Below are 26,353 nucleotides of genomic sequence, written 5' to 3'. Positions count from 1 at the left end.
ACTAGTGACAACCGTTCCACAGAAAGACGGGCACAATCGGTCGGAGCCACTGAGGTATAATAAGAACCGTCGTGCTAATGACATACAATTAATAATAGTGGTATCTGCTGGTCGGTTGGGCTTGCCAGCTACATATGCGCATAAACTGAACTAAGTGCTTGAACTAAAACAAAATACCTTTATTTTGAAAAGATGTCCAGCATAGACCCGGAAGAAGAGATGTTTTTCACGTACCTATTATGAGAACACGAATCCTGCAAACTGCTGCAAGCATTAATGTCTCTATTGGCCAAGACAATGTCTAGTAAGTACAAAGAGCTAGCTATTGAAGCATAACTGGCTTTTACAGGTGACAACATTAGCTTTATTTTCGAGCTAGCTATGTTGAGAGTTCCAGCTCAAATGTGCATTGCTGCTCGTGTTGCCATTGGCTCGGTTGTTGACAGCTGAAAATAGGCAAGTATTTATTTTCAATGCATGTAGTTTTATTTATCCGTTATTTTACCAGGTAAGTTGACTGAGAACACGCTCTCATTTACAGAAACGACCTGGGGAATAGTTACAGGGGAGAGGAGAGGGATTAATGAGCCAATTGTAAACTGGGGATTATTAGGTGACCATGATGGTTTGAGGGCCAGATTGGGAATTTAGCCAGGACACCAGGGTTAACACCCCTACTATAAGTGCCATGGGCTCTTTAATGACCTCAGAGAGTCAGGACACCCGTTTAACATCCCATCCGAAAGACAGCACCCTACACAGGGCATTGGGATATTTTATTTTGACCAGAGGACCTCCTACTGGCCCTCCAACACCACTTCCAGCAGCATCTGATCTCCCATCCAGGAACTGACCAGGACCAACCCTGCTTAGCTTCAGAAGCAAGCCATCAGTGGTATGCAGGGTGGTATGCTGCTGGTAGTGAAGTTGTAGCAGTTGAAATGTCCACCTGTGCAGTCTTCACTTATATTTTGGACCTTTTAGCAGATGCTGTTATCCAGGGCGACGACAGGAGCAGTTAGGGTTGAGCGCCTTGCTCAAGTTCGCTGACTTTTTCTATTAACCTAGTCGTCTCAGGGAGTGTCGAACCAGCAACCTTTTGGTTACTGGCCCAACTCTCTTAACCGTGAGGTTACGTGCCCCCTTTTATAGACTTAAAATTATTATATTATATTAAAATACTCCCAATGTTGATCATTGTAGTGTCTGGTCATTGACCTTGAGCAGAACTGAGCAGAATTATGTAATGCGCAAAGACAGCATTTTCTTTGCTTATCATGGCAGAGTTTTTGAACATTGGTGTCTGAATGGTGACCATTCTGTTTCTGCCCCCAGAGTTCCGTCTAGCAGTGGTCCAGCTACATGTGACGAAGGTCAAAGCTGACAACCTCTCCAGAGCCCGGGGGCTGATCAAAGAAGCAGCTGCACAGGGGGCCAAATTGGTGGTCTTACCTGTGAGTACACCACCCATTTTAATCTTCTGAAATGTGGTGATGGGCCACCCCATGAGCCTGGTTCCTCTCTAGATGTCTTCCTTCTAGGAAGTTTTTCCTGGCCACTGTGCTCTTTCTTCTGCTTTTGTTGCTCTTTGTGGCCTAGGCGGGGGCTACTGTAAACCACTTTGTGACAACTGCTGATGGGAAATATGATTTGATTTCCATCAGTGGAACAATTGATATTTTTTTCCAGGAATTAATATTGACTTGTTTTATTGTTGATTGACTTCTCATTAGAAAGGTTACTGTGCCAGTTGTTTCCCATAATATCATCCAAACAGATTGATTATATTGACATGTACAGGAGTGCTTCAACTCCCCCTATGGAACTGGCTTCTTCCCTGAGTATGCAGAGAAGATCCCTGGAGAATCCAGTCAGGTTCTGTCTGAGGCAGCCAAGGAGAGCCAGGTGTATCTGGTGGGAGGTGAGAGGAACTCTGGACAGCCTGTTGGGACTGTCCCTGTAGCTGGAGAGCCGTTGGGACTGTCCCCGTAGCTGGACAGCCTGTTGGGACTGTCCCCGTAGCTGGACAGCCTGTTGGGACTGTCCCCGTAGCTGGACAGCCTGTTGGGACTGTCCCCGTAGCTGGACAGCCTGTTGGGACTGTCCCCGTAGCTGGACAGCTGGTGGGACTGTCCCCGTAGCTGGACAGCCTGTTGGGACTGTCCCCGTAGCTGGACAGCTGGTGGGACTGTCCCCGTGCTGGACAGCCTGTTGGGACTGTCCCCGTAGCTGGACAGCCTGTTGGGACTGTCCCCGTAGCTGGACAGCCTGGTGGGACTGTCCCCGTAGCTGGACAGCCTGTTGGGACTGTCCCCGTAGCTGGACAGCCTGGTGGGACTGTCCCCGTAGCTGGACAGCCTGTTGGGACTGTCCCCGTAGCTGGACAGCCTGTTGGGACTGTCCCCGTAGATGGACAGCCTGTTGGGACTGTCCCCGTAGCTGGACAGCCTGTTGGGACTGTCCCCGTAGCTGGACAGCCGGTGGGACTGTCCCCGTAGCTGGACAGCCTGTTGGGACTGTCCCCGTAGCTGGACAGCCTGTTGGGACTGTCCCCGTAGCTGGACAGCCGGTGGGACTGTCCCCGTAGCTGGACAGCCTGGTGGGACTGTCCCCGTAGCTGGACAGCCTGTTGGGACTGTCCCCGTAGCTGGACAGCCTGTTGGGACTGTCCCCGTAGCTGGACAGCCGGTGGGACTGTCCCCGTAGCTGGACAGCCTGGTGGGACTGTCCCCGTAGCTGGACAGCCTGGTGGGACTGTCCCCGTAGCTGGACAGCCTGGTGGGACTGTCCCCGTAGCTGGACAGCCGTTAATATATGAGCTGTGTATTAATGAGCTGTGTGTTAAACAGTGGGCTGGGATGTATTGGTGTATTCAGGCTCCATCCCTGAGGAGGATGATGGAGGGAAGCTGTATAACACCTGTCCAGTGTTTGGTCCTGATGGCAGCCTGGTGCTCAAACACAGGAAGGTAGGAACATGGTGCTCAAACACAAGGTAGGAACATGGCGCTCAGACACGGGAAGGTAGGAACATGGCGCTCAGACACGGGAAGGTAGGAACATGGTGCTCAAACACAGGAAGGTAGGAACATGGTGCTCAAACACAGGAAGGTAGGAACATGGTGCTCAAACACAGGAAGGTAGGAACATGGTGCTCAAACACAGGAAGGTAGGAACATGGTGCTCAAACACAGGAAGGTAGGAACATGGTGCTCAAACACAGGAAGGTAGGAACATGGTGCTCAAACACAGGAAGGTAGGAACATGGTGCTCAAACACAGGAAGGTAGGAACATGGTGCTCAAACACAGGAAGGTAGGAACATGGTGCTCAAACACAGGAAGGTAGGAACATGGTGCTCAAACACAGGAAGGTAGGAACATGGTGCTCAAACACAGGAAGGTAGGAACATGGTGCTCAAACACAGGAAGGTAGGAACATGGTGCTCAAACACAGGAAGGTAGGAACATGGTGCTCAAACACAGGAAGGTAGGAACATGGTGCTCAAACACAGGAAGGTAGGAACATGGTGCTCAAACACAGGAAGGTAGGAACATGGTGCTCAAACACAGGAAGGTAGGAACATGGTGCTCAAACACAGGAAGGTAGGAACATGGTGCTCAAACACAGGAAGGTAGGAACATGGTGCTCAGACACAGGAAGGTAGGAACATGGTGCTCAGACACAGGAAGGTAGGAACAGGCACAAGGGACATATACATGTATAACACATGCATACAGTATCACTCCAACTTTATGAGGGGAGAAATGCTTTCCCAGGACACTAGCTGTATTTGAGTGCCGTACATTCATATATACCACTATTCCTCTTGAAGATCCACCTCTTTGACATCGATGTTCCAGGGAAGATCCGTTTCCAGGAGTCAGAGACACTGAGCCCAGGGAGCAACCTGTCAGTGTTTGACACGCGTGAGTCTCTGAGCCCGCGTCCCAAATGGCACCCTATTCCCTATGTAGTCAAATCAAATGATATTTGCCACATGCGCCGAATACAACATGTGTAGATCTTACAGTGAAATGCTGACTTACAAGCCCTTAACCTCAGGCTTCCGAGTGGCGCAGCGTTCTAATGTACTGCATCTCAGTGCAAGAGGTGTCACTACAGACCCTGGTTTGATTCCAGACTGTATCACAACCAGCCGTGATTGGCAGTCACATAGGGCGGCGCACAATTGGTCCAGCGTCGTCCGGGTTTGGCCGGGGTAGGCCATCATTGTAAATAAGAATTTGTTCTTAACTGACTTGCCTAGTTAAATAAAGGTTAAATAAAACAATAAAACCAACAATGCAGTTAATAAAATATGTACTAAAGTAAAAAAGTAACATGATCAAATAACATTAACAGGACTATATAAAGTGCCCTCTTCATGAATGACTTGATGTGCTTGGACCATGTTAGTTTGTTGGTGATGTGGACAACAACGAACTTGAAGCTCTCGACCCGCTCCACTACAACCCCGTCGATGTTAATGGGACGTGTTAAGGCCTCCTTTTCCTGTAGTCCACAATCAGCTCCTTTATCCTGCTCACATTGAGGGAGAGGTTGTTTTCCTTGCACCACACGGTCAGGTCTCTGACCTCCTCCCTTTAGGCTGTCTCATCGTTGTCGGTGACCACTGTTGTGTCATCAGCAAACTTAATGATGTGTTGGAATCGTGCTTGGCCAGAAAGTACAGGAGGGGACTGAGCACGCACCCCTGAGGGGCCCCCATGTTGAGGATCAGCATGGCGGATGTGTTGTTGCCTACCCTTACCACCTGGGGGCGGCCTGTCAGGAAGTCCAGGATCCAGTTGCAGAGGGAGGTGTTTAGTCCCAGAGACCTTAGATTAGTGATGAGCTTTGAGGGCACTATGGTGTAGAATGCTGAGCTGTAGTCAATGAACAGCATTCTCACATAGGTGTTCCTTTTTTCCAGGCGGGAAAGGCCAGTGTGGAGTGAAGTTTAGATTGCTGTGGATCTGTTGGGGTGGTATGCAAATTGGAGTGGGTCTAGGGTTTCCAGGATGATGATGGTGTTGATGTGAGCCATGACCAGCCTTTCAAAGCACTTCATGGCTACCAAAGTGAGTGCTACGGGCGGTAGTTTTTTAAGCAGGTTACCTTCGCTTTCTTGGGCACTGTGGTGGTGGGACTGTGGTGGTCTGCTTGAAACATATAGGTAATACAGACTGGGTCAGGGAGAGGTTGAAAATGTCTGAGTACACGTCCTGGTAATCCGTCTGGCCCCGCGACCTTGTGAATGTTGACCTGTTTAAAGGTGTTGTTCGCATCTGCTACGGAGAGCGTGATCACACAGTCATCCAGAACAGCTGGTGCTCTCATGCATATTTCAGTGTTATTTGTGTCGAAGTGAGCATAAAAGGCATTCAGCCTGTCTGGTAGGCTCGCTCCACTGAGCAGCTCGTCCGTAATAGTTTGCAAGCCCTGCCACATCCAAGAGCGTCAGAGCCGGTGTAGTATGATTCAATCTTCTTCATGAATTGATGCTTTGCCTGTTTGATGGTTCGTCTGAGGGCATAATGGGATTCCTTATAAGCATCCGGATTAGTGTCCCGCTCCTTGAAGTGGCAGCACTTAATTTAACACAGCCTTTAACTCAGTGTGAATGTTGCCTGTAATCCATGGTTCTAGTTGGTGTATGTACAGTGGGGTAAGTCGCTCTGAATAAGAGCGTCTGCTAAATGACTTAAATGTAATGTAATGCAAAAAAGTATTTAGTCAGCCACCAATTGTGCAAGTTCTCCCACTTAAAAAGATGAGAGGCCTGTAAATTTCATCATAGGTACACTTCAACTATGACATACAAAATGAGGGGGAAAAATCCAGAAAATGACATTGTAGGATTTTAATGAATTTATTTGCAAATTATGGTGGAAAATAAGTATTTGGTCAATAACAAAAGTGTATCTCAATACTTTGTTATATACCCTTTGTTGGCAATGACAGAGGTCAAACGTTTTCTGTAAGTCTTCACAAGGTTTTCACACACTGTTGCTGGTATTTTGGCCCATTCCTCCATGCAGATCTCCTCTAGAGCAGTGATGTTTTGATTTTCAACTCCCTCCAAAGATTTTCTTTGGGGTTGAGATCTGGAGACTGGCTAGGCCACTCCAGGACCTTGAAATGCTTCTTACGAAGCCACTCCTTCGTTGCCCGGGCGGTGTGTTTGGGATCATTGTCATGCTGAAAGACCCAGCCACGTTTCATCTTCAATGCCCTTGCAGATGTAAGGAGGTTTTCACTCAAAATCTCACGATACATGACCCCATTCATTCTTTCCTTTACACGGATCAGTCGTCCTGGTCCCTTTGCAGAAAAACAGCCCCAAAGCATGATGTTTCCACCCCCATGCTTCACAGTAGGTATGGTGTTCTTTGGATGCACCTCAGCATTCTTTGACCTCCAAACACGACGAGTTTAGTTTTTACCAAAAAGTTATATTTTGGTTTCATCTGACCATATGACATTTTTCCCATTTTGTCTGTCATAGTTGAAGTGTACCTATGATGAAAATTACAGGCCTCTGTCATTTTCACAATACTTTTTTGCCCCACTATATGTACGTACGGTCACTGTAGGGATGACGTCATCAATGTACTTATTAATGAAGCCGGTGACTGAGGTGGTGTATTCCTCAATGCTATCTGATGAATTCCAGAACATATTCCAGTCTGTGCTACCAAAACAGTCCTGTTGCTTAGCATCTGTGTCATCTGACCACTTCCGTATTGAGTGAGTCACTGGTACTTCCTGCTTCTGTTTTTGCTTGTACGCTGGAATCAGGAGGATAGAATTATGGTCAGATTTAACAAATGGAGGGCGAGGGAGAGCTTTGTACACATCTCTGTGTTTGGAGTAAAGGTGGTCTAGAGTTTTTTTCTCTCTGGTTGCACATGTGACATGCTGGTAGAAATGAGGTGAAACGGATTTAAGTTTTCCTGCATTAAAGTCCCCGGCCACTAGGAGAGCCACCTATGGATGAGCAGTTTGCTTATGGCCTTATACAGCTCGTTGAGTGCGGTCTTAGTGCCAGCATTGGTTTGTGGTGGTAAATAGAAAAAAATATAGATGAAAACTCTCTTGGTAAATAGTGTGGTGTACAGCTTATCATGAGGTACTCACCTCAGTCAAGCAGCTGTTATTGACAAATAGACTCAGATAGCCACCCCTTGTCTTAACGGATACAGCTGTTCTGTCTTGCCGATGCACGGAAAACCCAGCCAACTGTATATTATCCTTGTCCTCGTTCAGCCACGAAGCTGTGAAACATAAGATATTACAGTTTTTAATGTTCCGTTGGTAGGATAGTCTTGAACGGAGCTCATCCAGTTTATTCTCCAATGATTGCACGTTGGCCAATGGGACGGATGGTCGAGGTGGGTTACCCACTCGCCAACGAATTGTGCACTTCTTTTGACCAGTAATATGGTGCCACTTGGGACGCAACGCTTTTCACATAGTGTCACCTCCAAACCTGCATTGTAGCATGCTGGGTATAGTCTGGTAAGTTACTGTGTATTGGGTTAACTCTAACCCCGTGTTACTGTGTATTGGGTTAACTCTAACTATCCCTTCTCTGTCATGTCTCCTCTAGCATACTGTAGGGTGGGTGTAGGGATCTGCTATGACATAAGGTTTGCAGAGCTGGCCCAACTCTACTCTAAGAAAGGTGAGGGTAACATGGTGTCTTACCAACCTGGTAACCATTGTAGGTAGAGGGGCAGAAAGGATCCCAAAGGGGCATGTATATCAAACAAATATGAAGTAGGGAATGTATTGAAGTTGTAATGAATGAACAGTGAGCAGACCTGAACAGTGAGGATGTTGTTGTTATCTGTGTTCAGGATGCCAACTGTTGGTCTACCCTGGAGCCTTCAACATGACCACCGGGCCGGCCCACTGGGAACTGCTGCAGAGAGGAAGGTTGGTGAACATCTTAGAAAACCAAAGGTTTAGGAAACCAGTTTCTATTAAGTCATTTTCCATTTTAAAACCATTTGCTGTGTCCTGCTCACTGGCTCTTTTCTGCCCACGCCGTCCTAAAGGCTGAGAGACACCGGTAGAGTCATGCCCTCCTAAAGGCTGAGAGACACCGGTAGAGTCACGCCGTCCTAAAGGCTGAGAGACACCGGTAGAGTCATGCCCTCCTAAAGGCTGAGAGACACCGGTAGAGTCATGCCCTCCTAAAGGCTGAGAGACACCGGTAGAGTCACGCCGTCTAAAGGCTGAGAGACACCGGTAGAGTCACGCCGTCTAAAGGCTGAGAGACACCGGTAGAGTCATGCCGTCCTAAAGGCTGAGAGACACCGGTAGAGTCATGCCCTCCTAAAGGCTGAGAGACACCGGTAGAGTCACGCCGTCCTAAAGGCTGAGAGACACCGGTAGAGTCACGCCGTCCTAAAGGCTGAGAGACACCGGTAGAGTCATGCCCTCCTAAAGGCTGAGAGACACCGGTAGAGTCACGCCGTCTAAAGGCTGAGAGACACCGGTAGAGTCACGCCGTCTAAAGGCTGAGAGACACCGGTAGAGTCACGCCGTCTAAAGGCTGAGAGACACCGGTAGAGTCACGCCGTCCTAAAGGCTGAGAGACACCGGTAGAGTCACGCCCTCCTAAAGGCTGAGAGACACCGGTAGAGTCACGCCCTCCTAAAGGCTGAGAGACACCGGTAGAGTCACGCCCTCCTAAAGGCTGAGAGACACCGGTAGAGTCACGCCCTCCTAAAGGCTGAGAGACACCGGTAGAGTCATGCCGTCCTAAAGGCTGAGAGACACCGGTAGAGTCATGCCGTCTAAAGGCTGAGAGACACCGGTAGAGTCACGCCCTCCTAAAGGCTGAGAGACACCGGTAGAGTCACGCCGTCTAAAGGCTGAGAGACACCGGTAGAGTCACGCCGTCCTAAAGGCTGAGAGACACCGGTAGAGTCATGCCGTCTAAAGGCTGAGAGACACCGGTAGAGTCACGCCGTCTAAAGGCTGAGAGACACCGGTAGAGTCATGCCCTCCTAAAGGCTGAGAGACACCGGTAGAGTCATGCCGTCCAAAAGGCTGAGAGACACCGGTAGAGTCACGCCGTCCTAAAGGCTGAGAGACACCGGTAGAGTCATGCCGTCTAAAGGCTGAGAGACACCGGTAGAGTCACGCCGTCTAAAGGCTGAGAGACACCGGTAGAGTCATGCCCTCCTAAAGGCTGAGAGACACCGGTAGAGTCATGCCCTCCTAAAGGCTGAGAGACACCGGTAGAGTCATGCCGTCTAAAGGCTGAGAGACACCGGTAGAGTCACGCCGTCCTAAAGGCTGAGAGACACCGGTAGAGTCATGCCCTCCTAAAGGCTGAGAGACACCGGTAGAGTCATGCCCTCCTAAAGGCTGAGAGACACCGGTAGAGTCATGCCCTCCTAAAGGCTGAGAGACACCGGTAGAGTCACGCCGTCCTAAAGGCTGAGAGACACCGGTAGAGTCATGCCCTCCTAAAGGCTGAGAGACACCGGTAGAGTCACGCCGTCTAAAGGCTGAGAGACACCGGTAGAGTCACGCCGTCTAAAGGCTGAGAGACACCGGTAGAGTCACGCCGTCCTAAAGGCTCAGAGACACCGGTAGAGTCATGCCCTCCTAAAGGCTGAGAGACACCGGTAGAGTCACGCCCTCCTAAAGGCTGAGAGACACCGGTAGAGTCACGCCGTCCTAAAGGCTGAGAGACACCGGTAGAGTCATGCCCTCCTAAAGGCTGAGAGACACCGGTAGAGTCATGCCCTCCTAAAGGCTGAGAGACACCGGTAGAGTCATGCCGTCTAAAGGCTGAGAGACACCGGTAGAGTCACGCCGTCCTAAAGGCTGAGAGACACCGGTAGAGTCATGCCGTCTAAAGGCTGAGAGACACCGGTAGAGTCATGCCCTCCTAAAGGCTGAGAGACACCGGTAGAGTCATGCCGTCCAAAAGGCTGAGAGACACCGGTAGAGTCACGCCGTCCTAAAGGCTGAGAGACACCGGTAGAGTCATGCCGTCTAAAGGCTGAGAGACACCGGTAGAGTCACGCCGTCTAAAGGCTGAGAGACACCGGTAGAGTCATGCCCTCCTAAAGGCTGAGAGACACCGGTAGAGTCATGCCCTCCTAAAGGCTGAGAGACACCGGTAGAGTCACGCCCTCCTAAAGGCTGAGAGACACCGGTAGAGTCACGCCCTCCTAAAGGCTGAGAGACACCGGTAGAGTCATGCCCTCCTTAAGGCTGAGAGACACCGGTAGAGTCACGCCCTCCTAAAGGCTGAGAGACACCGGTAGAGTCATGCCGTCTAAAGGCTGAGAGACACCGGTAGAGTCATGCCGTCTAAAGGCTGAGAGACACCGGTAGAGTCATGCCGTCTAAAGGCTGAGAGACACCGGTAGAGTCATGCCGTCTAAAGGCTGAGAGACACCGGTAGAGTCACGCCGTCCTAAAGGCTGAGAGACACCGGTAGAGTCATGCCGTCTAAAGGCTGAGAGACACCGGTAGAGTCATGCCGTCTAAAGGCTGAGAGACACCGGTAGAGTCATGCCGTCCTAAAGGCTGAGAGACACCGGTAGAGTCATGCCGTCTAAAGGCTGAGAGACACCGGTAGAGTCATGCCGTCCTAAAGGCTGAGAGACACCGGTAGAGTTATGCCGTCCTAAAGAGAGACACCGGTAGAGTCACGCCGTCTAAAGGCTGAGAGACACCGGTAGAGTCACGCCGTCTAAAGGCTGAGAGACACCGGTAGAGTCACGCCGTCCTAAAGGCTGAGAGACACCGGTAGAGTCACGCCCTCCTAAAGTGAGAGACACCGGTAGAGTCCGCCCTCCTAAAGGCTGAGAGACACCGGTAGAGTCACGCCGTCCTAAAGGCTGAGAGACACCGGTAGAGTCATGCCCTCCTAAAGGCTGAGAGACACCGGTAGAGTCACGCCGTCGTCTAAAGGCTGAGAGACACCGGTAGAGTCACGCCGTCCTAAAGGCTGAGAGACACCGGTAGAGTCATGCCCTCCTAAAGGCTGAGAGACACCGGTAGAGTCACGCCCTCCTAAAGGCTGAGAGACACCGGTAGAGTCATGCCCTCCTAAAGGCTGAGAGACACCGGTAGAGTCACGCCGTCTAAAGGCTGAGAGACACCGGTAGAGTCACGCCGTCCTAAAGGCTGAGAGACACCGAGAGTCATGCCCTCCTAAAGGCTGAGAGACACCGGTAGAGTCACGCCCTCCTAAAGGCTGAGAGACACCGGTAGAGTCACGCCGTCCTAAAGGCTGAGAGACACCGGTAGAGTCATGCCCTCCTAAAGGCTGAGAGACACCGGTAGAGTCATGCCCTCCTAAAGGCTGAGAGACACCGGTAGAGTCATGCCGTTTAAAGGCTGAGAGACACCGGTAGAGTAACGCCGTCCTAAAGGCTGAGAGACACCGGTAGAGTCATGCCGTCTAAAGGCTGAGAGACACCGGTAGAGTCATGCCCTCCTAAAGGCTGAGAGACACCGGTAGAGTCATGCCGTCCAAAAGGCTGAGAGACACCGGTAGAGTCACGCCGTCCTAAAGGCTGAGAGACACCGGTAGAGTCATGCCGTCTAAAGGCTGAGAGACACCGGTAGAGTCACGCCGTCTAAAGGCTGAGAGACACCGGTAGAGTCATGCCCTCCTAAAGGCTGAGAGACACCGGTAGAGTCATGCCCTCCTAAAGGCTGAGAGACACCGGTAGAGTCATGCCCTCCTAAAGGCTGAGAGACACCGGTCATGCCCTCCTAAAGGCTGAGAGACACCGGTAGAGTCACGCCCTCCTAAAGGCTGAGAGACACCGGTAGAGTCACGCCCTCCTAAAGGCTGAGAGACACCGGTAGAGTCATGCCGTCTAAAGGCTGAGAGACACCGGTAGAGTCATGCCGTCTAAAGGCTGAGAGACACCGGTAGAGTCACGCCGTCCTAAAGGCTGAGAGACACCGGTAGAGTCATGCCGTCTAAAGGCTGAGAGTAGAGTCATGCCGTCTAAAGGCTGAGAGACACCGGTAGAGTCATGCCGTCCTAAAGGCTGAGAGACACCGGTAGAGTCATGCCGTCTAAAGGCTGAGAGACACCGGTAGAGTCATGCCGTCCTAAAGGCTGAGAGACACCGGTAGAGTCATGCCGTCTAAAGGCTGAGAGACACCGGTAGAGTCATGCCGTCTAAAGGCTGAGAGACACCGGTAGAGTCATGCCGTCCTAAAGGCTGAGAGACACCGGTCATGCCGTCTAAAGGCTGAGAGACACCGGTAGAGTCATGCCGTCCTAAAGGCTGAGAGACACCGGTAGAGTCACGCCGTCTAAAGGCTGAGAGACACCGGTAGAGTCACGCCGTCCTAAAGGCTGAGAGACACCGGTAGAGTCACGCCTCCTAAAGGCTGAGAGACACCGGTAGAGTCACGCCCTCCTAAAGGCTGAGAGACACCGGTTTAGACACCGGTAGAGTCACGCCGTCTAAAGGCTGAGAGACACCGGTAGAGTCACGCCGTCTAAAGGCTGAAGACACCCCGGTAGAGTAAGGCTGAGAGACACCGGTAGAGTCATGCCGTCTAAAGGCTGAGAGACACCGGTAGAGTCATGCCGTCTAAAGGCTGAAGACACCGGTAGAGTCATGCCCTCCTAAAGGCTGAGAGACACCGGTAGCCGTCTAAAGGCTGAGAGACACCGGTAGAGTCACGCCGTCTAAAGGCTGAGAGACACCGGTAGAGTCAAAGGCTGAGAGACACCGGTAGAGTCACGCCGTCTAAAGGCTGAGAGACACCGGTTCACGCCCTCCTAAAGGCTGAGAGACACCGGTAGAGTCACGCCGTCCTAAAGGCTGAGAGACACCGGTAGAGTCACGCCCTCCTAAAGGCTGAGAGACACCGGTAGAGTCATGCCGTCTAAAGGCTGAGAGACACCGGTAGAGTCATGCCGTCCTAAAGGCTGAGAGACACCGGTAGAGTCATGAAAGGCTGAGAGACACCGGTAGAGTCATGCCGTCTAAAGGCTGAGAGACACCGGTAGAGTCATGCCGTCTAAAGGCTGAGAGACACCGGTAGAGTCATGCCGTCTAAAGGCTGAGAGACACCGGTAGAGTCATGCCGTCTAAAGGCTGAGAGACACCGGTAGAGTCATGCCAGAGAGTACTAAGCATCTCTGAACAGAGTACCAGCCTTACAAACCGATTTTTACATCTGGAGAGAATCCTGACTGGATGTGTCAACGTCTGTCATGGCAACTGCACCGCCCGCGACCAGAAGACCCTACAGAGGATGGTGAAGACGGCCCACCATATCACTGGGGGCTCCCAGCCATCAAGGACGTACATACCAGGCAGTGTCTTAAAGGCCTGATGAATGGCCAAAGACTCCAGCCACCCGAGACATGGACTGTTCTCAATGCTCCCGTTCGGCAGGCGGTACCGGTGCATCAAGGCTCAGACGGGCGGCAGGGTAGCCTAGTGGTTAGAGCGTTGGACTAGTAACCGAAAGGTTGCAAGTTCAAATCCCTGAGCTGACAAGGTACAAATCTGTCGCTCTGCCCCTGAACAGGCAGTTAACCCACTGTTCCTAGGCCGTCATTGAAAATAAGAATTTGTTCTTAACTGACTTGCCTAGTAAAATACAAATAAAATAAAGACCAACAGACTCCTAAACAGCTTCTCTACCCTGTCCATAAGACTGTGAAATGGCTAACAACTACTGCTCCCCCTCACACCTACACTTCTGCTAAAATTCTTATTGATTAAATGTATTGTTGTCTCTACCTTCTTGCCCTTTGTGCTGTTGTCTGTGCCCAATAATGTTTGTACCATGTTTTGTGCTGATACCATGTTGTGTTGCTACCATGCTGTGTTATCATGTGTTGCTGCCTTGCTATGTTGTTGTCTTAGGTCTCTCTTTACGTAGTGTTGTGTTGTCTCTCTTGTCGTGATGTGTGTTTTGTCCTAAATTTTGATTCCCAGCCCCGTCCCCGCAGGAGGCCTTTTGGTAGGCCGTCAGTGTAAATAAGAATTTGTGTGTATTACTACTGGTCATTGATTATTGATTGCCATTATCATTAGTATGTATCTATTTATCCTGCTACCGGTCACTATATTACTCCTCTTTACATTTTTATTTATTTATTTTATTTCACCTTTATTTAACCAGGTAGGCAAGTTGAGAACAAGTTCTCATTTACAATTGCGACCTGGCCAAGATAAAGCAAAGCAGTTCGACACATACAACGACACAGAGTTACACATGGAGTAAAACAAACATACAGTCAATAATACAGTATCAACAAGTCTATATACAATGTGAGCAAATGAGGTGAGATAAGGGAGGTAAAGGCAAAAAAAGGCCATGGTGGCAAAGTAAATACAATATAGCAAGTAAAACACTGGAATGGTAGATTTGCAATGGAAGAATGTGCAAAGTAGAAATAAAAATAATGGGGTGCAAAGGAGCAAAATAAATAAATTAAATACAGTAGGGAAAGGGGTAGTTGTTTGGGCTAAAATATAGGTGGGCTATGTACAGGTGCAGTAATCTGTGAGCTGCTCTGACAGTTGGTGCTTAAAGCTAGTGAGGGAGATAAGTGTTTCCAGTTTCAGTGCTTTTTGTAGTTCGTTCCAGTCATTGGCAGCAGAGAACTTGAAGGAGAGGCGGCCAAAGAAATAATTGGTTTTGGGGGTGACTAGAGAGATATACCTGCTGGAGCGTGTGCTACAGGTGGGAGATGCTATGGTGACCAGCGAGCTGAGATAAGGGGGGACTTTACCTAGCAGGGTCTTGTAGATGACATGGAGCCAGTGGGTTTGGCGACGAGTATGAAGCGAGGGCCAGCCAACGAGAGCGTACAGGTCGCAATGGTGGGTAGTATATGGGGCTTTGGTGACAAAACGGATTGCACTGTGATAGACTGCATCCAATTTGTTGAGTAGGGTATTGGAGGCTATTTTGTAAATGACATCGCCAAAGTCGAGGATTGGTAGGATGGTCAGTTTTACAAGGGTATGTTTGGCAGCATGAGTGAAGGATGAGTGAAGGATGCTTTGTTGCGAAATAGGAAGCCAATTCTAGATTTAACTTTGGATTGGAGATATTTGATATGGGTCTGGAAGGAGAGTTTACAGTCTAACCAGACACCTAAGTATTTGTAGTTGTCCACGTATTCTAAATCAGAGCCATCCAGAGTAGTGATGTTGGACAGGCGGGTAGCGATCGGTTGAAGAGCATGCATTTAGTTTTACTTGTATTTAAGAGCAATTGGTGGCCACGGAAGGAGAGTTGTATGGCATTGAAGCTTGCCTGGAGGGTTGTTAACACAGTGTCCAAAGAAGGGCCAGAAGTATACAGAATGGTGTCGTCTGTGTAGAGGTGGATCAGAGACTCACCAGCAGCAAGAGCGACATCATTGATGTATACAGAGAAGAGAGTCGGTCCAAGAATTGAACCCTGTGGCACCCCCATAGAGACTGCCAGAGGTCCGGACAGCAGACCCTCCGATTTGATACACTGAACTCTATCAGAGAAGTTTTTAGTGAACCAAGCGAGGCAATCATTTGAGAAACCAAGGCTGTCGAGTCTGCCGATGAGGATGTGGTGATTGACAGAGTCGAAAGCCTTGGCCAGATCAATGAACACGGCTGCACAGTAATGTTTCTTATCGATGGCGGTTAAGATATCGTTTAGGACCTTGAGTGTGGCTGAGGTGCACCCATGACCAGCTCTGAAACCAGATTGCATAGCAGAGAAGGTATGGTGAGATTCGAAATGGTCGGTAATCTGTTTGTTGACTTGGCTTTCGAAGACCTTAGAAAGGCATGGTAGGATAGATATAGGTCTGTAGCAGTTGGGTCAAGAGTGTCCCCCCCTTTGAAGAGGGGGATGACCGCAGCTGCTTTCCAATCTTTGGGGATCTCAGACGACACGAAAGAGAGGTTGAACAGGCTAGTAATAGGGGTGGCAACAATTTCGGCAGATACTTTTAGAAAGAAAGGGTCCAGATTGTCTAGCCCGGCTGATTTGTAGGGGTCCAGATTTTGCAGCTCTTTCAGAACATCAGCTGAACGGATTTGGGAGAAGGAGAAATGGGGAAGGCTTGGGCAAGTTGCTGGGGGGTGCAGTGCTGTTGACCGGGGTAGGAGTAGCCAGGTGGAAAGCATGGCCAGCCGTAGAAAAATGCTTATTGAAATTCTCAATTATGGTGGATTTATCAGTGGTGACAGTGTTTCCTATCTTCAGTGCAGTGGGCAGCTGGGAGGAGGTGTTCTTATTCTCCATGGACTTTACAGTGTCCCAGAACTTTTTTTGAGTTAGTGTTGCAGGAAGCAAATTTCTGCTTGAAAAAGCTAGCCTTGGCTTTTCTAACTGCCTGTGTATAATGGTTTCTAGCTTCCCTGAACAGCTGCATATCACGGGGGCTGTTCAATGCTAATGCAGAACGCCATAGGATGTTTTTGTGTTGGTTAAGGGCAGTCAGGTCTGGGGAGAACCAAGGGCTATATCTGTTCCTGGTTCTAAATTTCTTGAATGGGTCATGTTTATTTAAGATGGTTAGGAAGGCATTTTGAAAAAATATCCAGGCATCCTCTACTGACGGGATGAGATCAATATCCTTCCAGGATACCCCGGCCAGGTCGATTAGAAACGCCTGCTCGCTGAAGTATTTCAGGGAGCGTTTTACAGTGATGAGTGGGGGTCGTTTGACCGCTGACCCATTACGGATGCAGGCAATGAGGTAGTGATCGCTGAGATCTTGGTTGAAGACAGCAGAGGTGTATTTAGAGGGCAAGTTGGTTAGGATGATATCTATGAGGGTGCCCGTGTTTAAGGCTTTGGGGAGGTACCTGGTAGGTTCATTGATAATTTGTGTGAGATTGAGGGCATCAAATTTAGATTGTAGGATGGCTGGGGTGTTAAGCATGTTCCAGTTTAGGTCGCCTTGCAGCACGAGCTCTGAAGATAGATGGGGGGCAATCAGTTCACATATGGTGTCCAGAGCACAACTGGGGGCAGAGGGTGGTCTTTAACAGACTGCAACGGTGAGAGACTTATTTTTAGAGAGGTGGATTTTTAAAAGTAGAAGTTCAAATTGTTTGGGTACAGACCTGGATAGTAGGACAGAACTCTGCAGGCTATCTTTGCAGTAGATTGCAACACCGCCCCCTTTGGCAGTTCTATCTTGTCTTAAAAGGTTGTAGTTTGGAATTAAAATTTCAGAATTTTTGGTAGTCTTCCTAAGCCAGGATTCAGACACAGCTCGAACATCCGGGTTGGCAGAGTGTGCTAAAGCAGGGAATCAAGGTATAATGTACAGACAAAGGTATGGTAGGATGTGAATACAGTGGAGGTAAACCTAGGTATTGAGTGATGAAGAGAGAGATATTGTCTCTAGAAACATCATTGAAACCAGGAGATGTCATTGCATGTGTGGGTGGTGGAACTAATAGGTTGGATAAGGTATGGTGAGCAGGACTAGAGGCTCTACAGTGAAATAAGCCAATAAACACTAACCAGAACAGCAATGGACAAGGCATAGATATGTACGGAGGAACCAGACGGATAACTCCCTCTGGTAGACAACGTCGGCAGTTCAGCCGTGAAGGCCCGGTGGGGCTCCGCGTAGGCAGCAAAACGGGTCCGGATAGGTGACCGCAGCCCAGGAGGGATTGATGGAACTCCTCAGCTCACCCCGCTCCTCCGCTCTCTCCACTGGCTTCCAGTTGAAGCTCGCATCCGCTACAAGACCATGGTGCTTGCCTACGGAGCTGTGAGGGGAACGGCACCGCAGTACCTCCAGGCTCTGATCAGGCCCTACACCCAAGCAAGGGCACTGCGTTCATCCACCTCTGGCCTGCTCGCCTCTCTACCATTGAGGAAGTACAGTTCCCGCTCAGCCCAGTCAAAACTGTTCGCTGCTCTGGCCCCCCAATGGTGGAACAAACTCCCTCACGACGCCAGGACAGCGGAGTCAATCACCACCTTCCGGAGACACCTGAAACCCCACCTCTTCAAGGAATACCTAGGATAGGATAAGTAATATATAATAATAATAATATATCCCATTTAGCAGACGCTTTTGTCCAAAGCGACTTACAAGTCGGCTGGGGCCACTACTTTTACATATGGGTGGCCCTAGCGGGAATCGAACCCACGACGCTTGGCGTTGCAAGCGCCATGCTCTACCGACTGAGCCACACAGGACACAGGACATAAGTAATCCTTCTCACCACCCCCCCCTTAATGATTTAGATGCACTATTGTAAAGTGTCTGTTCCACTGGATGTCAGAAGGTGAATTCACCAATTTGTAAGTCGCTCTGGATAAGAGCGTCTGCTAAATGACTTAAATGTAAATGTAAATATTCGCTCCGGAATCGACAAAAGCTTTAACTAGCTTCTGGATTAGCTTCTGGCTTGCTCCTGGCTAGCTTCTGGCTAGTTTCTGGCTAGCTTCTGACCTAGCTTGTGATTAGCTTCTGGATTAGCTCCTGGCTAGCTTCTGGCTAGTTCCTGGCTAGCTTCTGGCTAGTTTATGGCTAGCTTCTTGGAGTTTGTAGTTTCTGGCTAGCTTCTGGCTAGCTTCTTGGATGATTACAGATTTGAGGTAAAATATTTGTATGAACATAATACTTTTTTATAAATATAAATTGGTGAGGCGGGTTGCAGGAGAGTGTTTTGAGGATGAGTTTATGGAAAATTTAAATAAAAATAAAAAATGTATGAAAAAAGTTGTGTGTGTATATATATATATATATATATATATATATATATACGACAAGACGAGGACAAAAGACGTCTGAACTGCTATGCCATCTTGGTTAGTTAGATGTGTACATAGATGTGTTACATGTGTATATATACTCAGCAAAAAAGAAACGTCCTCTCACTGTCAACTGCGTTTTGTTTTCAGCCAACTTAACAGGTGTAAATATTTGTATGAACATAACAAGATTCAACAACAGACATAAACTGAACAAGTTCCACAGACATGTGACTAACAGAAATATAATAATGTGTCCCTGAACAAAGGGGGGTCAAAAGTAAGTCAGTATCTGGTGTGGCCACCAGCTGCATTAAGTACTGCAGTGCATCTCCTCCTCATGGGATGCACCAGATTTTCCAGTTCTTACTCTGAGATGTTACCCCACTCTTCCACCAAGGCACCTGCAAGTTCCCGGACATTTCTGTGAGGAATGGCCCGATCACCCTCCGATCCAACAGGTCCCAGATGCTCAATGGAGGAGATCCGTCTTCCCTGTTGCAATGCCATCTGCAGTTCGAGCATGCCTAATGAGCACTGCAATGACAGGGACCCGCCCCAGACCATGACGGACATTAATTGCCTCCACCTCCCACAGGTCCAAATCGATCCCGCTCCCTCCAGAGTACAGGGCTCGGTGTAACGCTATCATTCCCTCGACAAAGGCAAACTTACCATCACCCCCGGTGAGACAAAATCGTGACTGCCAGTGAAGAGCACTTTTTGCCAGGCCTGTCTGGTCCAGCGACGGTGGGTTTGTGCTCATAGGCCACGTTGTTGCCGGTGATGTCTGGGAATGAGGACCTGCCTTACAACAGGCCTTTTGACAAGCCCTCAGTCCAGCCTCTCTAGTCTAGCCTATTGAGGACAGTCTGAGCACTGATGGAGGGATTGTGCGTTCCTGGTGTATCTCGGGCAGTTGTTGGTGCCAGCCTGTACCTGTCCCAAAATCAGGTGTAAATGTTTTACATGTACCGATCCTGTGCAGATGTTTCTACAAACGTGGTCTGCCACTGCGAGGACGATCAGCTGTCCATCCTGTCTCCCTGTAGTACTGTCTTAGGCGTCTCACAGTATGGACATTGCAATTTATTGCCCTGGCCACATCTGCAGTCCTCATGCCTCCTTGCACGTTCACACAGATGAGCAGGGACCCTGGGGATCTTTCTTTTGGTGTTTTTCAGAGTCAGTAGAAAGGCTTCTTTAGTGTCCTAAGTTTCATAACTGTGGCCTTAATTGCCCACCGTCTGTAAGCTGTTAGTGTGTTTACGACCGTTCCACATAGTGCATGTTCATTAATTCTTTATGGTTCATTGAACAATCATGGGAAAAAGTGTTTAAACCCTTTACAATGAAGATCTGTGAAGTTATTTGGATTTTTACTAATTATCTTTGAAAGACAGGGTCCTGAAAAAGGGAGGTTTATTTTTTTGCTGAGTTTATTACCATTAGTATCTATCTATTTATCCTGCTACTGGGCGCTATTAGTCCAGTTTACATGTACACTACCGTTAAAAAGTTTGGGGTCACTGAAATTTAGAAGGTCAGTTTCCCGGAGTCGTCTCTCTGACGTTGAGACTGTTGTTTTGCTGGTACTATTTAATGAAGCTGCCAGTTGCGGACTTGTGAAGCCTCTTTCTCAAACTAGACACTAATGTACTTGTCCTCTTGCTCAGTTGTGTACCGGGGCCTCCCACTCCTCTTTCTATTCTGGTTAGAGCCAGTTTGCTCTGTTCTGTGAAGGGAGTAGTACACAGCGTTGTATGAGATCTTTGTATGAGATCTTTAGTTTCTTGGCAATTTCTCGCATGGAATAGCCTTAATTTGTTCAGAACAAGAATAGACTGATGAGTTTCAGAAGGAAGTTATTTGTTTTTGGCCATTTTGAGCCTGTAATTGATCCCGCAAATGCTGATGCTCCGGATACTCAACTAGTCTAAAGAAGGCCAGTTTTATTGCTTCTTTAATTAGGACAACAGTTTTCAGCTCTACTAACATAATTGCGAAAGGGTTTTCTAATGATCAATTAGCCTTTTTAAAATGATTAACTTGGATTAGCTAACAACTGTGCCATTGGCATGGTTGCTGATAATGAGCCTCTGTACACCTATGTAGATATTCCATTCAAAATCAGCTGTTTCCAGCTACAATAGTCATTTACAACATAACAATGTTTACACTGTATTTCTGATCAATGTGTTATTTTTCTTTCAAAATCAAGGACATTTCTAAGTGACCCCAAACTTTTGAACGGTAGTGTATATATTATTGTAGTATTTATATATTCCTGCTACCAGTCACTTTTCAGCCCTGTTTCCATGTATATCCTGCTATCACGCACAGACTCACACTAACACTCAGACTCGGCGGGCTCAGATCCTGGTTCGTGTCCGGGCTCAGATCCTAGTTCGTGTCCAGGCTCAGATCCTGGTTCGTGTCCGGGTTAGTGGAGGGTTTGGCCTGCAGGGATGTTCTTGTCCCATCGCACTCTAGCGGGCCAGGCGCAGAAATAAAATTAACCACCCACAGACTCACATGCACACAACCTCCACCTGGCTACATGTACTTACATGTCTGTCTGCTAACATGGGGGTCACAGTGTCTACCAGTGTCTGTCTCCTTGTACACCCCTGGCTACATGTACATACAGTGTCTGTCTCCCTAATCCCCCCTGGCTACATGTACACATGTACATCCCTGGCTACATGTACAGTGTCTGTCTCCTAACCCCTGGCTACATACAGTGTCTGTACCCCTGGCTACATGTACTACAGTGTCTGTCTCCTAACCCCTGGCTACATACAGTGTATCCCCTGGCTACATGTATATACAGTGTCTACCAGTGTCTGTCTCCTAACCCCTAGCTACATGTACATAGTGTCTGTCTCCTAACCCCTGGCTACATGTACATACAGTGTCTGTCTCCTAACCCCTGGCTACATGTACATACAGTGTCTGTCTCCTATCCCCTGGCTACATGTACCTACAGTGTCTGTCTCCTAACCCCTGGCTACATGTACCTACAGTGTCTGTCTTCTAACCCCTGGCTACATGTACCTACAGTGTCTACCAGTGTCTGTCTCCTAACCCCTGGCTACATGTATATACAGTGTCTACCAGTGTCTGTCTCCTAACCCCTAGCTACATGTACATAGTGTCTGTCTCCTAACCCCTAGCTACATGTACATAGTGTCTGTCTCCTAACCCCTGGCTACATGTACCTACAGTGTCTGTCTCCTAACCCCTGGCTACATGTACATACAGTGTCTACCAGTGTCTTTCTCTGCAAATTTGGCACTGGCCCAAACCCAAAATGTAGCTTCTACAATATTGATATTAAATAGTGAACTGTTGGGTCGGGGGGTTGCAAGTTAAGCATTTCACTGTACTTGTGCATGTGACAACTGAAACTTGAATTGTGCAAATGTAAGCCACCAGCGGTGGGTGTCTGAAACACCTGGGGTCACAGCAACGGCAGACAGCCTGACGGATGGCAAACTGTAGAGCAACATTTGCTGTGTGTGGTCCGTAACCTCACACTCTTGTCTGTCTCTTGTCTCTCTCCTTACCAGAGCGGTTGATAACCAGGTGTACGTGGCCACGGCTTCCCCTGCCAGAGATCCCTGAGTACAGACAGCCTGGGGTCACAGCACTGTGGCCTGGGGTCACAGCACTGTTGTTAGTCCCTGGTGAGTACTAGACAGCCTGGGGTCACAGTACTGTTGTTAGTCCCTGGTGAGTACTAGACAGCCTGGGGTCACAGCACTGTTGTTAGTCCCTGGTGAGTACTAGACAGCCTGGGGTCACAGCACTGTTGTTAGTCCCTGGTGAGTACTAGACAGCCTGGGGTCACAGTACTGTTGTTAGTCCCTGGTGAGTACTAGACAGCCTGGGGTCACAGCACTGTTGTTAGTCCCTGGTGAGTACTAGACAGCCTGGGGTCACAGCACTGTTGTTAGTCCCTGGTGAGTACTAGACAGCCTGGGGTCACAGTACTGTTGTTAGTCCCTGGTGAGTACTAGACAGCCTGGGGGTCACAGTACTGTTGTTAGTCCCTGGTGAGTACTAGACAGCCTGGGGTCACAGCACTGTTGTTAGTCCCTGGTGAGTACTAGACAGCCTGGGGTCACAGTACTGTTGTTAGTCCCTGGTGAGTACTAGACAGCCTGGGGTCACAGCACTGTTGTTAGTCCCTGGTGAGTACTAGACAGCCTGGGGTCACAGTACTGTTGTTAGTCCCTGGTGAGTACTAGACAGCCTGGGGTCACAGCACTGTTGTTAGTCCCTGACAGTGAGTACTAGACTAGCCTGGGGTCACAGTACTGTTGTTAGTCCCTGGTGAGTACTAGACAGCCTGGGGTCACAGCACTGTTGTTAGTCCCTGGTGAGTACTAGACAGCCTGGGGTCACAGCACTGTTGTTAGTCCCTGGTGAGTACTAGACAGCCTGGGGTCACAGCACTGTTGTTAGTCCCTGGTGAGTACTAGACAGCCTGGGGTCACAGTACTGTTAGTGTTAGTCCCTGTTGTTAGTCTGGTGAGTACTAGACAGCCTGGGGTCACAGCACTGTTGTTAGTCCCTGGTGAGTACTAGACAACCTGGGGTCACAGTACTGTTGTTAGTCCCTGGTGAGTACTAGACAGCCTGGGGGTCACATTACTGTTGTTAGTCCCTGGTGAGTACTAGACTGCCTGGGGTCACAGTACTGTTGTTAGTCCCTGGTGAGTACTAGACAGCCTGGGGTCACAGCACTGTTGTTAGCCAGCACGTACTGTAGTGTGTGATGCCACATGCAGTGTCTGTAATCACACTGTTTTCTACTATTTTCACTGACAGCGGCAGTATTTTTTTCTGTGTTGTTGCCACAGAGACCAGTCCTGTCCTGTGTGCAGAATGTGTTTTCTTGGATGTGTGATGTGATTGAAATCATTTCTAACAGTTATTTTATCATGACAGGGGAGAGGTGATATCTAAGGCGGGGTCTGAAGAGACTGTTGTTTACGCAGACATTGGTGAGTGGTACCGGAGTGGTTCAGTGTTATTGAGTGGTCCTGAACCTCTTTGTGAACCAGCACTATTATCCATTATCTAATGTGACTGTATTTTGAGCCAGCACCATTATCCATTGTGACTAATGTAACTGTAGTTTACTTTAGCTGATCAGGGTCCTGACCTCTCCCTATGTGGTCTGTGTGTTTCAGACCTGCAGTATTTGGCCAACGTTCGTCAACAGATCCCCATCACAGCCCAACGCCGCAGTGACCTCTACACTGTGAACGCAGTGCAGGAGGGATGAACTTTAACCCCTGAACCCTTAGCTATGAGAAACTGAGGCAATCAGGAGTTCCAGTAAACAGACCTGTCTATTCTTGGTGAGAAATTGATAGCTGGAGAATGAGTGTTGGCTACACAGCTGTTTGTGCCTACAATACATAATTCCACTGTGACCTACAGTGGAGTAACAATAGCAGCTGTGGAACCAGTAAATGTAGTCTGATTTTGAAGGTGCATGTAATAAAGCAGAATATCTTTGATGGAACCATTTTACACAAAGAGGATGTATGTCCTCTCTAATTTACACAAAGAGGATGTATGTCCTCTCTAATTTACACAAAGAGGATGTATGTCCTCTCTAATTTACACAAAGAGGATGTATGTCCTCTCTAATTTACACAAAGAGGATGTATGTCCTCTCTAATTTACACAAAGAGGATGTATGTCCTCTCTAATTTACACAAAGAGGATGTATGTCCTCTCTAATTTACACAAAAAGGATGATGTCCTCTCTAATTTACACAAAGAGGATGTATGTCCTCTCTAATTTACACAAAGAGGATGTATGTCCTCTCTAATTTACACAAAGAGGATGTATGTCCTCTCTAATTTACACAAAGAGGATGTATGTCCTCTCTAATTTACACAAAGAGGATGTATGTCCTCTCTAATTTACACAGAGGATGTATGTCCTCTCTAATTTACACAAAGAGGATGTATGTCCTCTCTAATTTACACAAAAAGGATGGATGCCATCTCTAATTTACACAAAGAGGATGTATGTCCTCTCTAATTTACACAAAAATGTATATTCTTAGTATAACATGTCTCATCTGTTTTCAAATCTACATCCAGTTCAATTAAATTCATTTTTTCCAAGAAATACTCATTCTGTCTGCTCTGTTCTCTGATTTAGAAAGGCAACCTGGTTTAAAACATCAGCTATTCTGAGCATCGCCAGTGGCTGTAGACTATTTCAATCTCTTCATCATGACTATCAAAACGCATCAAACAGACGAGATGCATCACAACCGGTTTGTCTCTATTATTTCTGCAGCAAACGCACAGTATCTGTCTATAACAAAGATCATTATTGCTGCACGAAACACAGTATCTTTATATAACAAAGATCCATAATTGTCAGGGAGTGCCGTGTGTAGAGAGAAATAGGAAGTGAGGGGCTAGGAGGGGTACTGTAGGTACCTGGCCATTGTAAGAACAGGGATGGTCAATGTGATCCAAACAACAGAAAGCAACACTATCATTATGCAACTCATTATTATACACTCGTATTCACTTAGAGGCAATCTGCAGTTGCTTCATCCATACCCATTGATTCTTGACAAATAAATTCCTCTTAGTTCAACTGTCTTACCCCATCAGAACCCAAAATATTAGGGTTCTATTCAGTCAGCTCTGCTTTAGCCTGCGTCAGTGGAGGCTGCAGAGGGGAGGACGGCTCATAATAATGGCTGGAATGGAGGAATCAAATCAAATAGTTATTTGTCACATGCGGTGGATACATGTGTAGACCTCACAGTGAAATGCTTACAAGCTCCTTATCCAACAGTGCAGTTTTAAAGAAAAAAATAAGCAAACACATTTAGTGTTCGCCAAAAGGCGTAAGAGACTCCCCAAACATGGAAGGTACTCTGGTCAGGTGAGACAAAAATGCAGCTTTTTGGCCGTCAAGGAAAACGCTATGTCTGGCACAAACCCAACACCTCTCATCACCCCGAGAACCACATCCCCACAGTGGGAAGCATGCGGGTCGCAGCATCATGCTGTGGGAAACTGGTCAGAATTGAAGGAATGATGGATGGCGATAAATACAGGGAAATTCTTGAGGGAAACTTGTTTCTTCCAGAGATTTGAGACTGCATCATCATCATGCAGTGCTTTCAGAGACTAGTCAAGGATCATATCACCTTCACCTTACTGGCCACCCTAGACCCACTTCAGTTTGCATACCGCCCCAACAGGTCCACAGACGACGCAATCGCCTGCACACTGCCCTATCCCATCTGGACAAGAGGAATACCTATATAAGAATGCTGTTCATCGACTACAGCTCAGCCTTTAACACCATAGTACCATCCAAACTCGTCATCAAGCTGGAGGCCCTGGGTCTCAACCCCGCCCTGTGCAACTGGGTACTGGACTTCCTGACGGGCCGCCCCAGGTGGTGAGGGTAGGAAACAACATCTCCACCTCACTGATCCTCAACACTGGGGCCCCACAAGGGGGTGTGCTCAGCCCGCTCCTGTACTCCCTGTTCATCTACGACTGCGTGGCCATGAACGCCTCCAACTCAATCATCAAATTTGCAGACGA

The 26,353-nt window shown here is 48.3% G+C and overlaps 1 protein-coding gene across 1 annotated transcript; it reads left to right on the top strand.

The window, feature by feature from the left end:
* On the top strand, window positions 1-24,904 carry nit2 (nitrilase family, member 2). Its single transcript, XM_064952692.1, is given in 10 exon segments — window positions 1-304; window positions 1,336-1,454; window positions 1,801-1,921; window positions 2,877-2,968; window positions 3,834-3,927; window positions 7,614-7,688; window positions 7,864-7,942; window positions 22,318-22,434; window positions 23,702-23,757; window positions 23,947-24,904. Coding segments are annotated over 10 exon segments (876 nt in total). The 5' UTR covers window positions 1-276; the 3' UTR covers window positions 24,042-24,904.
* The last annotated feature ends 1,449 nt before the right edge of the window (window positions 24,905-26,353 follow it).

The sequence above is a fragment of the Oncorhynchus masou genome, chromosome 31, assembly GCF_036934945.1.
Source record: "Oncorhynchus masou masou isolate Uvic2021 chromosome 31, UVic_Omas_1.1, whole genome shotgun sequence".
Classification (NCBI taxonomy): Eukaryota; Metazoa; Chordata; class Actinopteri; order Salmoniformes; family Salmonidae; genus Oncorhynchus; species Oncorhynchus masou.
Note: the sequence above shows the minus strand (reverse complement) of the source record. Positions and strands in the feature narration are given on the sequence as shown.